Consider the following 18,602-nt stretch of genomic DNA (forward strand, 5'->3'; position numbering starts at 1 on the left):
TTTTGTCTCGGTAGTTACTTGGAATTATCTTACACAATGTAAGGTAAGGTGAAAACTAGAGTCACACTTAAAAAAAAAACTATTATTTCTAAAGGCCCTAGGTTATGTCAGACATTTCAGTGTATATGTTACGGTCAAAGCCAGAAGCCAGACAAAGTGGGAACTGGTCGGGTATCTCTCAGAATGGCCAATTTAGTTGTAACATCATGATTCAAAGTACAACATTGGCTGGCCAATGTGCAAAATGACTTTTCTGCAATTCCACTATTTGCCTGTTGTGGTGTCACTTTCTCGAACGTGACAGAATCTGGGGAGGTCAGGCTTAGGCATAGGAGAGGGGGAGGTTAGTGTTAGTTAGTGCCTGTTACACATTCACAAGAGTGAAGATACGACCAGTCAAAGTACGATGTATTCTCTTACGTCTGACCTCGGCCACATCTCTTGGCCACTTCCCACATTAGCTGTGAAGTCTCCTGCAGTGCATGGAAAATGGATGCCAGATGTCAGTATAACAAGGATTGCTATCTGCAGTACAGGTAAAGAGTGAAGTCCTCTCCCGCAGTGCTGAAGCCTTGCTGAAGCAGCCGACCACAGGCCATCCTGATTCCTGCCCACGACAGGCTGTCCAGCCAAGTGCCAATGACAGGCCATTCTTCCCAAGGCAGACAACCCTTTCCCGCCATCCACTACTGTGTCTCTGCCAAGGAAAGCGCTTGGCTCCCCTCATACCTGCAGTACCAACAGATGACACGTGTAATCCTCTGCTGCTGATTGGCTACCACTACACTTTGACTCCTCCCTGATGAACTAGCTACGACTCTCTATTGCATTTTATATCGCATATCTTGGTTTGGAACCTTCTGAACGAGGGACTGGACAGCTTCTGGACCTTCACACATGCTGAATCAGGTTTTGGATTGATCAAAACGATATACACAACCTTATAACGTGGGTTGTTGGCAGCTGGTAAGCCCCTTTCTATTCATTGATGACGGTGATCACAAGAACAGCTTGACTACCAGTATGGTGAAGCTTCAATAGACTGCACACTGAATCATCTGGTTTACTGTGATCTGCGCTGATTTTTATATTCACTTCTCACATTGGCCGGACAATTTGGGAAATGGCCACACTTCTGGCTTTGACCATAACATATATAATAGTAATGTATGAAATTATTTATTTGCCAATTTGTGAAATCGTTATGTAGGATCTATAGGCGGATCTTGGTGTCAGTTTACTTTTCCTTTGATTCATTCTAATTGGTAATAAATGTTTAGGAGATCCATGGTTCATTGGCCAGGAACAAACACTAATATCCTCTAGATGTTTACAGATATAAAAAGGGATTTACCCTAGAAAAAAAAATCATCAAATAATCGACTACACCTATAATTTTCAAAGTAGCAGAAAAGTTCCTTCTTGGCCAGACTCCTCTAAAGATCGTACAGGTGTTCCAATGCTGCGTTGTCACCCTGTTTCTTGGCATCTGAGGATTAATTGTGTCTATAAATATACGAAGAACAAACAGCGCTGTAATTTTATAGCGCCAGATGGCAACATTACTGCACAATACATTCTCTACCTTTCATATTACCTTGTGCTATTCAGACTTTATACTGGAAATATCTATGGCATTGAGACTGCTGTGATTCTAATTTCAGGCCTCTGTAATTTAAAATCCACTTAACTGACAAGGACGCATTTGTAGCTGTAGGAAAAATATGAGTTATGCTGTTTTCTTTATTAAACTGATTTCTATGATTGACATATTCCACAGTGCAATGCACAAGAGGAGCTTACACTCTAATATCCCCACTACAGTCACTAATTTACATTTACATAGCTCTGACATATTCCACAGTGCTGTACAGACATCACTGGTTCATTCCCATCAGTCTCTGCACCAGAGGAGCTTACACTCTAATGCCCTCACCACAGTCACATTTATATAGCTCTGACATATTCCACAGCGCTGTACAGAGACCACTGATCCATGTATATCAGTCTCTACACCGAGGAGCTTACACTCTAATCTTACCACAGTCGCACACTATTATTTTTATTAATTTACATACATCTGGCATATTCCAGTTTGGTAGTTCTCTTCCCCATAAGGAACTCACAAGATTCCTTTGGCTAATACACACTACAAATAACCCACTAATATATTTCTATACATTCTGGACCACCCAAAGCAATCACAGGAAGAATAAACAAATTCTCTGCATATCATGTTGTTCCTTGTAACTGAACCTAAGACCCTAGGAACTCAGAATTGCAGGACAAGCCACCAGGGGCATCACTACAAAACATGGGGTCCCATAGCAAACCTCTGAAGGACGCCACACCTCCACCCCACCCAGTTCCTGTTCCATCACACTGAGGTCCCATAGCAAACCTCTGAAGGACACCATACCTCCACCCCACCCAGTTCCTGTTCCATCACACTGAGGTCCCATAGAATACCTATGAAGGCTGACACACCTCTACCCCACCCAGTTCATGTTCCCTCACAACGAGGTCCCATAGCAAACCTATGAAGGCTGACACACCTCTACCCCACCCAGTTCTTGTTCCATCACACTGAGGTCCCATAGCAAACCTCTCAAGGCTGCCACACCCCCACCCCACCCCGTTCCTGTTCCATCACAACGAGGTCCCATAGCAAACCTCTCAAGGCTGCCACACCCCCACCCCACCCAGTTCTTGTTCCATCACACTGAGGTCCCATAGCAAACCTATGAAGGCTGACACACCTCTACCCCACCCAGTTCTTGTTCCATCACACTGTGCTTCCCACCACTTCTGGTTTCCTCCATCATCATCAATATCATCCCTTCCCTACATGCAATGCAGCATTGCACAGCAATGATCCACACAAGTCAGTACATCACATATGTACTGTCCTTGCATACTCTACACCAGTGGTTCTCAAACTAAGCGAATGCGGCCCCCTGCGGCTTTTTCAACGGCCCCCACAAGCAAAATGTATTACTTATAGGTGTGGACCACTGCATCTTTAAATATTGGAAGCCTGCATATAGAATAGCGGTGCTGGCACCACCCTTCCACATGGAAGACAGAAAGCAGTCATTCGCTGGCTTCTGATCCAATTCCACGGCAGGTGACACTGCTGTCCAATTGGATGGCAGGGTGTTACCTGAGTATTCTTCACTGTCTTGGGTGCAAAGACTTCTTTGGGCACCGCGTGAATTAATAGCTGCTGCTGGAAGTTCTCTTCTGTGCATGGTTGGCGTGGGGGTGAAGTATATATCATTTTATGTATGCTCCGGCAGTCTGAAGTATGTTGACCTGGCCCTTGACCGAACAAGTCTGGGGACCCCTGCTCTCTACACTTAGTGAAACTGGGCCATCACTGCAGGAGTCTAAATGCTACTTCATGTACTCTACTGGTCTACTTGATGTACTCTCTCATGTAATACTCTACTTCATGTACTCTATTGATACTCTACTACATCTATTGTCTGATGTGACAACCACAAACGTTTGCACCCTTATAGCAGATAGTTAAAGAGAACCCAATGTGAGAGTGATATGGAGGCTGACATATTTATTTCTTTATAAACAATGCACGTTGCCTGACTGTGCCCCTGAACCTGTGTATCTAATACTTTTAGCTATAGGCCCTGATCAAGCATGCAGATCGGGTGCTCTGACAGGATTAGCAATATACTTGTTTCTGTGTTGTAACTACTGGTGCCAGAAGAATAACAGGACTGCCAGGCAACTGGTATTGTTTAAAAGGAAAGGAATATGACAGCCTCCATATCACTCTCACCTCGAGTTCACTTTAATAAATCTAGGTAAGGTTGTTTAGATCACTTTGTTTTTTCCCCATGCTCCAGGCCTTGTGTGTTGCTGATGGTTCATTAGTGCTTTGCTGTTTAATTGAAGTGGTTTTCATTGGTGTGTGTTTGGCAGGCTCTTCGGAACCACAGGCAATTGTGCCGCCTGCAGCAAACTCATCCCTGCCTTCGAAATGGTGATGCGGGCCAGAGATAACGTTTACCATTTGGACTGTTTCGCCTGCCAACTCTGCAACCAGAGGTAAGAGGAGAAAATACCCTGCAACTGAGAACCAATCCTGGCAGATGCCTATTCTGCAGATCTGAGTCATCTCCACCCTGACATAGACATACTGTACATTCTGCAGATTACCCCAGTACTGACCCATGCTAGTATATGGAAAACAGTGCTCTGCCCTATCTACCCTCCTGAACAGTGTTCTCTAGAGATCTACAGAATATTGCTCTGCTCCGGTCTTTGTACAGCCTGCATCATAATATTTCCAATATATACACAATATTTACATTAAACACACAAGAAAGAACATACTTTAGGTCAATATCATAAAAGGGGCATTATTGCGAATAAGTACATTTTTATTTAACAGAACCAATGAAACAGACATGCGGTAGGAGTGTAACAAAACCAAAATAATAAAAAAATAATCACCTATTCAGTGGGCTTTGCATCGCTAGTGATAGTTAGCGAAGAGATGCCAATCAGCTTATTATTTTATGGGGGACAACAATTACAACTGACTTTTTTAAAATAAATTTACCTCCCTTCAGAGATGTGGTAGGAGTGATTATTCGTTTCTACCTTCTAGAGGTCCCTGCATTAGTGATTATATGAAAGAATAATGGACATTCATTTAAAAAATGTCAGTTACATAATTGTTGTCCCCCACAAGTGAATGGCATCTTCCTCGCTAACTATCACTAGCGATGCAATAGCCACTAAATTGGTGATTACTGGGATGGCTCTGCTTATTTTTTATTTTATTTTTACACTTCTACCACATAACTGTATTGTTTCTGTTAATTAAAATGAGCTAATTCACTTTAGTGCTCCTTTAACTTTCTGTTACAGTTTCTTTCAACTGTCAAGAATACCAGTCTTTAGACCAGGCACAGATACACAGATAAAACCTGCTTTATTAATAGAACAGTAACACCTTGCACGCCGCAGGTGGTATAAGCATGCAAGATTCATTATGTGCAACGTACTTTTACTGTACTTTCTGGTAGTGGAAACTTGCTGTACACTATTTGAGGATACGGCTGATGAACAGAGTGTGGTAACTAGGTCATGTGACACAAGTGTCTGTATCTGCTTAGAAGACATGGTCAATAAGAAGCAAAAACATCTGGTTTGCATGCAGACTTGCAAATTGAATGTACCTTGGAGTGTGTTCAATCAAATGATCTAAGATTTTCCTTAAAGGACCACTATCACAAAAATTGTAAAATGTAAAATACATGTAAACACATTCAAATAAGAAATACATTTCTATCAGAGTAAAATGAGCCATAAATTCATTTTCTGTTAGGTCGTTATCACTTACAGTAGATAGTAGAAATCTGACAGAACCTGCCACCTCCCTACACCCGGGTACAGCACTTCAAGCATTTTGTAACCATACAATTTTTGATAACAAGTTTGATGGATGTCAGTTTTCAACTGCACGTTTTGTAATTTTATTGCATCATGCTGCACAATGTATTGCTTCAATTTTGCTGCTATTAACCACCCTGGTGTTTGATTAAATGCGGACATACGGGCGCAGGTGGCTTTTTTTTTTTAGGCTAGCTACACTTTGCCCCCAAGTCCCCCGGCACTGTCCCCCTCCCCCTGCTCGCCGCCGGCGATATTTACCTGGCCGCGATCCCGTGATGGCCACGAATTCCGCCATAGCTTCAGGCGTTGCTATGGCGATGATCGGGCTTGGTGTTCGACGTCATGACGTCATGCGCAGTTCCGATCGCCGCCATAGCAACCGATGGAGGCTATGGAAAGACGGTGCGGGCCCCGGGGGAGGGGGTACGTATAAAACAGCGAGATTGGGGGGATCAGCAATTGGGGCCGGCAGTGATTGGAGGGGTGATGTAGCTGGCAAGTACTAGCTACACCCCCTCCGAAAATTTGGTGTAAAAAGACCCTCCAGGGGCTGAGAAATCCACCAGCGGCGATAATGGACGAGCTGAGCTCATCTAATACCGCTCAGGCAGTGCCAGACTTTTCATTTCTCTCAGTTGTTTTGCATGGACTTTGCCTGCCTAATTCAGCATTTACCCGAGTGCCTGCCAGCTCTCCCACAAAACTTCTTTATAAAGTATAAAGGCCTTGCAGAGAATCCCCTATGGAGAGATGGACTAGCCCAATGATCTGCAAACTCGGCTCTCCAGCCGTAGAGGAACTACAAGTCTCACAATGCATTTGCCTTTATGAATTATGACTGTGGCTGTCAGACTCCTGCAATGCATTGTGGGACTTGTAGTCCCTTAACCCCCTTGGCGTTATGATTCTTTCCGGATTTTAGGGTCTAAAAGCGGTGCACGCTTTCACACCCTAAAGCCTGGAAAAAATCATGCTGCCAGGGAGATCTGCAGCAGTTCCACAACCACTCACCTCCCTGGCTCCAACGCTGCAGTTATCCCTCCATCCTGCAGGTGGCGCTACAACTCTAAAGTGTGATTGCCGGCTGTCATCATGACGACAGCTGGCGATCTCACCAGGAGAAAGCAGAGCCTCGGGGGAGCGGAAGAAGAATGGCGGCTGGTGTTGGGATCCCCTGGGAGGTATGTAGAAATGCTCCCTCTTGCATTGCTCTGCACACAGCCTCCGACGGCTACCCCGAGCACAGGTTGGGATTACCACTCTGAACTGCGGTTTTCTGCCCCGACCCTAGCTCGGGATTACCGCCAAGGAGGTTAACAGCTGGAGAGCCACGTTTGCAGATCACTGGACTAGCCCAAAACCTGTCAGTTCTCTCCGAATTCTACTACCTACTGTAAGTGACAGCAACATAGGAGAAAAGTAATGTATGGCTCATTTTACTCTGGAAGAAATGTACTTATTTTGTATGTGTTTACATTCATTTAAGATTTTACATTTTTTCGCGATGTGGTCCTTTAACATAAATACGGTGCCATGAAATCCTCGCAAAACTAATGAGAGGGGACCCTGCAATCATGCAACTCCTTCACGGCTTTCCTTTAACCTCTGGGCCTTGGAAGTATTTGCCTGGACCTGGGGATGTTCTGCTTGGCTGTCTCTATATTGTTCCATTTCTGACCTTCCTTGAGATTTACAGAACAATGCTCACTATTAGAATCCATACCAATTCTGAGGATCCATACTTCACTTCAGGGCCCCTCTTGGGCTTTCCATCAAGGCAGAATATTAGGGCTAACTACTGGAATACTACATGTACCAGTCTAGCCTGTTCCTTTTATACTCCTGACAGAATGCTTCTCATTGGATATCACAGCACAGCGGCTACAAAATCCCTGTAAACTTTCCTCGCCCAGATGGTGCACTAAGCATCTTGTGCTGAGCAGAAGCTGAACGTCTTTTTGCTTAAAACCTTCAGTAAGTCGAGTTTAGGCCATTTTCCAAATCTGCACCAGATGTGTACAAATAAAATGATCTGCTTTTCAGGAAATATAAAGAGTTTCCTCTTCTAATCTGATGTAAAACATTGTCACTAACATGGCTTAAATAGCCAGAGATTGTCATGTGCCATCAGGCAAGCACAAGAGAAGCGAATGCTCACTCCCAGACAGCACTCTGCTATTTAACTTGGTCTGCAGACAGCCTGTCAGCCAATAGAGGGGCATAAATTACACCTGTGTCTGCCGGACCAAAACTAGCAGAGAGCAAAGTTTTGGCCATAGTCAGGAGAGAAGAACTGGAACAAGGTCCTCCAGCACCCGAGGCTGAGACACCAAAGTGCGCCCCTCCATCCCTCCCACCCCAGCTGTCACACACTGATTGCTATTAGACTAAGAGGCTCCCCAGGGCCCCCAACACCTTGATCTCTAGTTATCTGGCTTGCTGCCACTGCCATGTATCCCCTTTTCTTATTTCTCTCTGCTTCAAACACAATAAGGGAATGATAGCTGAGTGAGTTGTGCGCCCGCTCCTACACTGCACCCTGAGGCTGGTGCCTCTCTCGCCTCTGCCTCGGCCCAGCTATGCAGGAGAGAGAGTTTGGTCACACATAATCGTACATTACATCACCAGCAGGGGGCACCGTGTGTAGGTAACCCTCTCACCCCCCCCCCCCCCTCCCACCCCCCCTCCTAATGCTTGCCTACACACTAAGTGCTGCACAAAAGAGGGTTTAAAAACACGGCCCTGCCACCACCTGGGACCCCTAACCCTAAGCGCAGGTGAGCCCCGTTGATCCCTACACCATGGGAATCACCCATAACTGCCCATGAATGCCAAACACAAGAGAAGCAAATGCTCACTCATAAGGCAGACTGCAGATCTGTTCACATTGGTCCATTCCTAATGGATCCGCTCTTTCCCTTCGGACAAGCAGAAGGCAAGGATGTGCGGTCCACGATTTTTCTGGAACGGCTGGACCAAGCAGATGCTGACGGAATCACTGGTAGCTTGTGAGAACGGACAATGTCACTGGTCACATTCAGGTCTGCTGCCACTGCCATTCGGTCCACTGCATGGGAGAGGTTCCAGTTTACATATCCTCGCCCCATCAGAAGCATCAGGCTCCCATTGGATTGTAACAGATCAATGAGAATCGTCCCTGGTTTGGGAATCCCTCCCTAGTTTTGAGGGAGGATTCCCATTGGTCTGTTGCAAACCAATGGGGAGTCTCAATGCTTTTGCTGGGGCTCCAATCTGTATACCGGGTTTTCTCCCATTGCAGTGGACCCTAGCGGCGGTCCCAGCAGCAGTAGAGCAACGCAAATGTGACGGCGACAGGTGTACAGAGCGGGTGACAATGCACAATGGAATGGGAAAAACTGATGCCAATGGAACAAACTGATCCATTCCAAATGTAAAAATAAGAAGCTCATTTCTTCTACATTAAAAAAATATAAATAGTTGTCTCTCAACTTGCCTTCACTTACAGTAGGTATTAGAAATCTGACAGGTTTTGGTCTAGTCCTCCTCTTCATGGGTGATTCTCAGCATGGTCTTTATTCTTTATAAAGACACTCCTTGAAAAGGATTTAAACAAAGATGCTGGCCAGCCTCCATGCTCGCAGTACACTTTTTTTTTAGCAGTTGGACAGAGCAACCACCATTCACTAAGTACTTTTGAGAATAAGAACACTGAGAATCCCCTATGAAGAGATAGGCTAGTCCAAAACCTGTCAATTTTGTCAGATTTCTACTCCCTACTGAAAGTGACAGCAAGATAACAATAAAGCAATTTATGGCTCATTTTACTCTGGAAGAAACGTAATTCTTATTTGTATGTGTTTACATGTATTTTAAATGTTACAATTTTCACGATGGTGTTCCTTTAAGCAATTTAATATTGTTATTATTGATTTATAAAGCGCCAACATATTCCGTGGTGATGTACAAAGTAAGGAACAAACATGGGGCACATACATAATAATACAGACAATGGTTCACACCAAATATAGACAATGGTACAAAATACAGAATTGGTAGGCATAGCAATTACAGTGACAAATGTAACATGATAATTACAATCTATATCCAATTCCAAGACACAAAGTGAGTAACAAATTCCAAGACACAAAAGGGCGAGAAAGCCCTGCCCTTGCGAGCTTACAATGCCACCTTTCCTCTGCTTCCCCGATTAGCAGTTAGAATAGGACATTGCATGGAAGCCCTTCTGTTATGTGATGTGAGACTTCACGGCCCAGTATGACAAATGACGGCCAGCCTGGTGTCACAGCGACATCTAGTGGCCGACAGGCATCGCCTGCAGCCCTGACATATGCGCCATAATTCACTGCAAATGTAATTAACCTGCAGAAATCATATAAATATTTGAGGTTATTTTCCCAGCTGATATATTTAGATAGGAACCGGAATATATTAAGCCCCTCCGAGAATATTTGCAGATTTACAGCCGTAATATGCATCATGATTACGTTATGGCCCAGCACAGAGCGGACAGCGACGTGGCGGGCCTCTGCCGGCCGCAGTACGTGTGCGGGAAGTGGGGGGGGGAGGGAGGGCATAAATAAACCTGACTTGTAAATTGTGTTCAGAAGAAAAGACCACAATTTTTCCATAATTTATGAGCACAGGAGGGCTGTAAATCTGCTGCTCTCTCCTCTGTGTGCGACATGGCTTCATCTGGAAGTTACTGAAGTTGTGGCGTGCTTGGAAATATTAAATTAATGCATCTCTTGGACCGATCCGATAAATAAAGAGTGCAAAGTCTGAAGGAAAATGAGCCCAAAGTAAGAAAAGGGTTAATGTTAAACTCCACAGTCACCGAGCTGTGCGCCTGTGCGGCTCTGGCCGCGCGCATCCTCGATCACGCTGCCGTCCCTGTGGCCGATGTATGTAATACGCATACTGCGCAGACGCAAGACTGCCACAGGGATGGGAGCGCGATCGAAGACACGCAGACGCACTGCTGAAAATGAATCTGAGCCACGGCGTGGGACCGGTAAGTAATGGCACAGGACGTCTACAGGGGGCTGGAGGAAGCTCAAGTAATTGAAACCTTTATTTTTAGGTTCAGTTATGGTTCCCTTTAAGGGGCCAGAGATTGCTGGTCCGGAAGCAGTTAAGCAAGAAAGATGTTAGATGTTTGGAGCTGCCGCCCCCTCCACTGAGAGTCCATCCACTGGCCTTGGTATCCCACAATACATATGTAACTTCTGGTTTGCTGACTGGAAGATTATGTATGTATTGCAGATTTGAGGAATACAGTATACAGCACAGATTGCTGCTCTCCATTGCCACCTTTCTTTTATTGCAGATGACAGCATGCTGCCTTCCCATACAGAGGAGCACACCAGTACAGGGGCCACAGTCAGGTATCGCAACTGACATTTTTTAGGATGCCCATTGAAGACATCCCCCATCTGCCTGTTAAAGGATACCTTAGTCCTTTATCGATTTGGAAATTAATGCCTTGTGTATGTGTGAAGAGTTGGGCTTACCGCACCTCCCATGGTCCGGCGTCTGCATCCATTCATGTGTAACCAGCCCCGTTCCAAAGCCCGGTCGGAGCATGCGCAGTATGTCCACGGAAGTAAGCACGCACTACCGCGGGAAGACGCAGCATCTGCATTTGGTCACCTAGGGCCCAAGCGGACATACTGCGCATGCGCGCATAGTATGTCCGGGTCAGGTAACCGCATGCGCCGGCTACAACTGCCCACAGGAGTGCGCGCGTACTTCCTCGGAGATAATGCGCCGACCCTGCTGACCAGGGCTTTGGAATGGTTACAGATGAATGGATGCAGACGCCGGGCCATGGGAGGTGCGGTAAACCATGTGGCCCGCAACTAAAACCCTGATTTTGGCCCCTTATGTAATTGCGTTTGACACCCCTGAATGTAGAGTAAAGGGGTCCATGTACCTGAGACCCACACTACTGATTACACCAAAAACACTTTGGCCTCCCCTAACTAACCCACCCCTATTAACCTCCCTGGCGGTTTATTTATTTTGCCAGGGAGGCTGCAATGTGTTTTTTTTTTAATTAAAAAAAAAATATTTCATGCAGCCAACTGAAAGTTGGCTGCATGAAAGCCCACTAGAGGGCGCTCCTGATGTGTACTTTCGATCGCCTCCGGCAATCGAAAGTAACAAGATAGGCCGCAATGAGCGGCCTATCTTGTTTCGCTTTCCTCGTCGCCATGGCGACGAGCGGAGTGACGTCATGGACGTCAGTCGACGTCCTGACGTCAGAGCCGCCCGATCCAGCCCCTAGCGCCGGCCGGAACTGTTTGTTCCGGCTGCGCAGGGCTCGGGCGGCTGGGGGGACCCTCTTTCGCCGCTGCACGCGGCGGATCGCCGCGGAGCGGCGGCGATCGGGCAGCACACGCGGCTGGCAAAGTGCCAACTGCGTGTGCTGCTTTTTTCAGAACCGAAATCGGCCCAGCAGGGCCTGAGCGGCGACCTCCGGCGGCATACCCCGAGCTCAGCTCGGGATTACCGCCAAGGAGGTTAAGTTATCAAGGTTCAAATTCCTTACTCTTCTTTTTCTTCTGCCTGGAATGAAGTATGCATTGCTAGTCCTCCTTTCCACTGAGCTCTGTACTAAAAACGGCACTGTCATATCTAGCTTGCTTTGTAAACACATGTGAGTACAGCATAGATTGTATTTCAGCAGCTTCTGTGGAGGGGTGAGGTGTATTTCTTTTCTCAGCCTCCTGTCACATTTAACTGCCCTCATCCAGTCAGTGAGGAGCAGGAATGTGGGAGGGGAGATAACAAGCTTCCTTCTCCCCAGCAATGTACCCAGAATAGAGTCAGACTGGCTGAGATAAGATTTATTACAGCAGAAACATTTATGATTTTATTGGAACGCTTGCAATGCAGACTCCATGTAGACTACATAATAAACACACAGCAGTGGGTAAATGGAATTTGATTTTATGGCTGACAGTTTTTCTTCAACATTCTAGTGCTTCATATATAAAAAAATAATATAATAAATAATTAGAATGATAAGCAGATATGTGTTCTTACATATCAGAAGTCCTGTTGAAAGATGTGACTGTTTTACAGCTCAGCATTAACCCCCACCCACCTTTGTAGACTCCATTCAGTGTCAGAACAGGATCTGGTATAATGACAGAGGACTCACATCTTCCACTCCTGTAAGGGGAAATCTCTACATTATTGTTATTCAGGAAAGCCTCGGTTATACAAAGAGGTAGTGCAGATTCTAAGCTTTTTGGCCTTTTACCATGGTCAGAATGACTGCAGTGATGTATTGATGTATTGCTGCGGCTGAACACCGCATTACCTGAGCTTCAAGAGATTAATTGCTGCCATTGTCTGTAATGAGATGTGCAATTAATAGGTCAGTTTTTAAGGGTTTTTTTAATTAATCCCAGGCTATTATAACTCCATAATGTAGCATGAAGCAGCACAACATTCCCTGGAAATTAATCTCAATGATTGTTAATTACCCACATAGTACTCCACCCGAAGATGATGTGCCAGTGTTTGGTGGAGGAGGCTCCTTCTATCTCGTGGCATCTCCGGTGGTGAGATCTTGCCCTCTGGAGACCAGGGGCTGCTTGGTTCACTAAACCGTGCTATGACAAATAGCACGCCCTATCAGAGATAGCATGCCTTATCAGAGATAGCATGCCTCATCAAAGATAACACGCCTTATCAAAGTTAATACGCCTTAACAGAGCAGTATAGCGAGGGGCCGCTACAAACGAACAGGGGCTCAGGGCAAGACGAGTGCCATTGCCAATTAGCAGGCATAATTCCGTAGTGCTCGCTATGCTACTCTGATAAGGCGTGTTAACTTTGATAAGGCATGTTATATTTGATAAGGCGTGCTATCTCTTATAAAGCATGCTATCTCTGATAAGGCGTGCTATTTGTCGTAGCACAGTTTAGTGAATCAACCCCCATGACTCTGGACATCTGTCAAACGCTTTATTGGGGGAGCCAACCTTAGAGACCCCATTGCCAAGATCTCTGCGTTCCAGATTTGAAGCAGGTGGTTTCGGGGCCGAAACATGCAGACAGTCTTTTTCAGACTTTTGGTCCTTATCCGTGCATGGCAGGGATTAATATGGCTCTATGGGATAGGGCTTAAATCTGTCTGTATGACTGTTGGGGAGATCTACCAAATTTAGGAGGTCATGACAAGAAGTAATGAAATTTTCCCAAGTTGAGTAAAATGAATACAAACATTTACAGTTTAATTGCAAACACTTCATTGCTGAATCATCTGTTATTTTCTGTTTACAGGTTTTGTGTGGGGGACAAGTTTTTCCTGAAGAACAACATGATTCTGTGCCAGATGGATTATGAAGAGGGCCAGCTGAACGGGAGCTTCGAGTCACAAGTCCAATAGCGACCGGCGTCTGGCCTGGCCAAAGCTCCTCCGAATGGTGTCCTGCCGTGCAAGCAGTGACAAGTGTCTGTTGGCTTGCCTGCAATATTTTTTTAATCTTCGGCCTCCCCCCTCCCATACACCTGAGGACTGTGTGTGATGTGGTACTCTCCGCCCCTGAGGAGAGGACTACATATTATGTGGTATTCTCCACCCCTGAGGACTGCTTATGTTGTGATACTCTCTGTCCCCCAGTGAGAGGACTGCATGTGATGTAGTGCTCTCCTTCCCAGTTGAGAGGACTATGTATGATGTAATAATCTCCATTTCCAAGGGAGAGGACTACATATGATGTAATACTCTCTGCCCCAGGGGACAGGACTACGTATGATGTGACACTCTTTGCCCCCAAGGAGAGGACTGCATACGATGTGATACTTTCCACCCAAGAGGAGAGGACTGCATGTGATGTGGTACTCTCTATTCCACAGGAGAGGACAATGTGCTGTGGTACTTTCCACCCCCCACAAGAGGATTATGTGTGGTGTTGTACTCTCGGCACCTATGAGATGACTGTATGTTGTGTGGCACTCTCCACTCCTTATGAAAGCACTGTATGGAATGTGATTACTCCCGCTGATGAGAGAACTATGTATGATATGGTAATCCTTAAACTTGAGGAGACATTTGCATAGTATACGGTATGCTCTGCCCTCAAGGAAAGGAATGTATGTGGTGTGTGTTTCTCTTCATTACCCCCTCCCTGTGAAAGGACTGTGTGCTGTGTGATACTCTTCAATCCCGAGAAGAGGAGTTAGTATGATGTGGTAACTTCTGCCACCCAAGAGAAGGATGTTGCTGTATGGTACTCTCCACCCGAGGAAAGGTCAAGGTATGAAATACCTTACATCCCCCTTGGGAGGACTCTGTGCTGTGTAATACTCCCCCCTTCTGCCCTGAGGAGAGGACAGTGTATGATGAGTATTCCCCATTTCGCTTGAATGGTCTGTTTTCTTCTCTCCATCCCAAAGGAGAGGACTGTGTGCTCTGTAGTACTCTCCGCCCCTAAGGAGAGGACTCTGTGCTGTGTGGTACTCTCTGCCCCCGAGGAGAGGGCAGTGTGCTGTGTGGTTCTCTCTGCCCCCCACGAAGCAGTTGCCATTTTTAGGTGTCCAGTCGTGCCTGTTTAGCTGAGCACTGCGTCTGCCTGTCTGTGCGTCAGGAAATCGGGGAGAGCGGGGCTCCAGGTTGCTCCTGTACAGTCTGTTTTATGTATATAAACTGGAACATTTATTTTATGAAAATGTAATGCAATTTTATTACTGGTGTGAAATTAAAAGATTATGAATGTTGCTGCCTTGTTTGCTCCTCTGTAGGCATTGTACCTCCAACGCTTTTACTCTACTCTATCCACTTCCTCCCAGAGCCTCCACGTCACAACTCTATCTAAACTCTATACCCAGCACATTCACCCAGCTCCTCAAGCCAGAACAAGCTCTGCCCAAGTCCTCCATCTAGTAGATCCACCTTCCTCCTTACCTTCACCCAGTGCTTCTACCCCAATTCTTCCAACTCCACTCAGTACCTCCACCAGCACTTAACCCAGTGCCTCAACCCAGCTCCTCTTTTCATTGCTTCCACCCAGCTCCACCACTTACAGTAGATAGCTCCTTCATTTAGTTCTTCTACCCAGCTCCAGTACCAGCACCTCTACTCACCTCCTCCAGTCTTTTCTCATTCTCCACCACAGCATCCACCCAGGTCATCCACCAGTGTCACCACTTAGCTCCTTCATTTAGTGCTTTCACCCAGCTCCTCTACCAATACCTCTACCCAACTCCTTCACTTACCTCCACCATTAAGTGTTTCCACCAAGTTTCCTCCACTTCAGCATCTGTCCAGCTCCATGGCCCACTCCATCACTTAGATCCTTAATTTAGTGCTTCCACCCAGCGTCTCCACTAGTACCTCTACCCAGTTCCTATACTCACCTCTTCCATTCAGTGCTTCCACCCACCTTTTACAAATCAAGTCAAGCACTCCACCAATGTATCTCACAGTGCCTCTACCCAGCTCCTCTGTTTAGTGCTTTCCACGCAGAAGCATTACCACCACCACTACCTTTACTCAGCTCCTCCATACAATGCTTCCACCCTGCATCTCCACCAGTATAGAGCTTCCACCAAGCTCCTTTTACCAGAATCTCTTCTCAGTGCCCCACCCAGCTTTTCCAGGATAGTCGCATCCACAAGTGCTTCCACCCAGCTCCTCCAACTCTAGCTAAGGCTTCCATCAACATCAAGGGCCTCTACCCAGCTCCTCCATTTAGTGCTTCCACCCAGCAGTTTCACCTCCACCACTACCTTTTACTCAGCAACTCAATGCAATGCTTCCAGCTTGCATCTCCACCATTATAGTGCTTCCACCAAGCTCCTCTACCAGTGCTTCCTCCCAACTTCTCCAACTCTAGCCAAGGCCTCCACCAACACCGGACCAAGGGCCCTCTACCCAGCTTTTCCATTTAGCAGCACCCCTACTTGGCATCTCCACCAGTACCTCTACCCAGTTTCTTTATTCAGTGCTTCCACCCAATTCCTCTCTACCCATGACACCCTGGGAAAGCTTTTGGTTTCAGACTCTTAAAGAGAAACCGTGACCAAGAATTAAACTTCATCCCAATCGGTAGCTGATACCCCCTTTTACATGAGAAATCTTTTCCTTTTCACAAACAGATCATCAGGGGGCTCTGTATGGCTGATATTGTCTTGAAACCCCTCCCACAGGAAACTGTGAGGACCGTGGTCCTGGCAGTTTCCTGTCTGTGAACCTCATTGCATTGTGGGAAAAAACAGCTGCTTTACGGTTTACAGCTGTTTCCAACTGTCAAAAAAGCAAGCAGCATCTGCTGTCACTGACATCACTTGCCAGCAGTAAAAAATGTCACCATGTGATAAATGTCAATGTAAATCAGGGAAAGGAAAGATTTTACAATGGGCAAACACTTACTAAATCATTTATACATAATAATTGTAAAAATGAAGCACTTTTTTTATTACATTATTTTCACCGGAGTTCCTCTTTAAAGTAGAACTCTATGAAGTGGATCAGACATTCAGCAGACAAGAAAGCCTGCAATTCTTACCTTTTAAACGTTATAACCTACAAAATCTTTTAAACACTCTTTAGCCAACTGGCCAACTCATAGCTACAGTTTTATTTCAAAGTTAGCACTAGGAAGTGATGAAAATGGCCCTTCTAGTGAGATCAATGAGTCTAGTTATCGCAATTAATTTTTGAATTTTGTTTTCCCATGCATATAATCTGAAATAGCTGAATTGCTGAAAACAGCATTTTTTCTACTAAAACCACTAACTACCACGGTGTGGATTTGAAAAAAGTAATATAACCAGGAGATATTTGTATTAAACACATCCTTGAGTTATCTTAAGCTATGGCAAGAGAGCAGCATCCAAAAAGTGCCCTAATTTGAAAGACATAGAGATATCTGCACTTTTTCGGGTTAACAGCCCCTTATACTGTAGGTGGTAAAGGGGGATTAGAAGGTCTGCTGACCAAAATGTGGAGATGATTGCCAACAACTGAGAAAATGCCCCCCTGCCCTCCTAGGCTCTGTCTAGAATGCAGGCATTTGTAGCAATATGAATCCCTGAGGGAGGGGGAATACAGCTCTAGTGATCCACAGTCAAATCAAGTTTTAAAGGGGCCTGCAGCTAACACAACATGACAAAATAAAAGAGATTGTTGGTGTCATATATTTAACAGGCATGTGGGTTAAGCTGCTTCTCTGCTGGCGTCAAGAGCCCCTACGAGGTGAGGGATTTATGGCCCTGTGGGCACCTCAGGTAAGTCTGCTGCAGTCTTTCTATCCTATATCACTCATGTGTCCAATCATGGATATGCTCATTGTAGGCAGATTCATCCACAGTTAGCGTAGGGACCTCTTTAGAGATTGGCCTTGATGTCGGCAGAGGGGCATAACCCACATGCTTGTTGGATATGTGGCAGCATTGTGGAGATTACCTCAGCCCTTGCTGTGGAAGTGGAAATCATCCCGCGGCCATTTTAAAAAGTGAAAAAAGCAGAAATAAACCCATACAACAATGACCGGAAGTGCACGCCAGTGCCTGATATCTATCACACTAGCTCACTTAACATCATTTAAAAACATATATTATATGTTATGCGCATACCACAATGCATGCTGGGAGATGTAGTCCATGGATGCAAGTATAGAGCAGTACTCGCATACTATGGAATACATCTCCTGGCATGCATTGCTGCACGGACATGACCCCGCCAGGGATTACAAACTGGGTTGCCACCTCATCCCTTTAAATACCGGCACATATGAATTATACATGCCTAGTGGCTAATTAGGTGCCATTTAGGCACTGATTACGTGCGAGTAGCCCCAGAACCTGTATAACTTAGATATGCCTGTATTTAAAGAGATGAGGTGGCAACTCTGATTACAAATACCAGCAGAAGCTGAGTTGGGTGAATTAGATGGTGCATGGGAGCAGCACTCCGTAGGTAAGTAATGGTGTGTCCTGCTGCCCCTTCCCCCGCACACACACAGAGACACACTAACCCCACCTCCAGTGGGACACACCATTATGTACCTCCCCTATAGGGACGTTTGTGCACAGTTAGCTTAAAGTGGCACACCAGGTAGAGAAGAGGGATAGTCAATGAGTTGTTAATAGTTCTGGCTTGCATGCAAATTGTGTGCAGCTTTAAATAGGGACAATCAAAATCCTTACAATGTGTA

The 18,602-nt window shown here is 45.7% G+C and overlaps 1 protein-coding gene across 3 annotated transcripts in view; it reads left to right on the forward strand.

Annotated features, from left to right (window-relative positions):
- LMO1 (LIM domain only 1) overlaps positions 1-15,162 on the forward strand; it is a 193,198-nt gene extending 178,036 nt beyond the window's left edge. For all 3 annotated transcript variants that reach the window (XM_068260769.1, XM_068260768.1, XM_068260770.1), the window contains exons 3-4: positions 3,946-4,071; positions 13,726-15,162. In XM_068260769.1, coding sequence (XP_068116870.1) covers positions 3,946-4,071; positions 13,726-13,831 — 232 coding nt within the window. In that variant the 3' untranslated portion in view covers positions 13,832-15,162. The remainder of the gene's footprint in view (positions 1-3,945; positions 4,072-13,725) is intronic.
- Positions 15,163-18,602: the final 3,440 nt, after the last annotated feature.

This window comes from Hyperolius riggenbachi, chromosome 11, assembly GCF_040937935.1.
Source record: "Hyperolius riggenbachi isolate aHypRig1 chromosome 11, aHypRig1.pri, whole genome shotgun sequence".
Classification (NCBI taxonomy): domain Eukaryota; kingdom Metazoa; phylum Chordata; class Amphibia; order Anura; family Hyperoliidae; genus Hyperolius; species Hyperolius riggenbachi.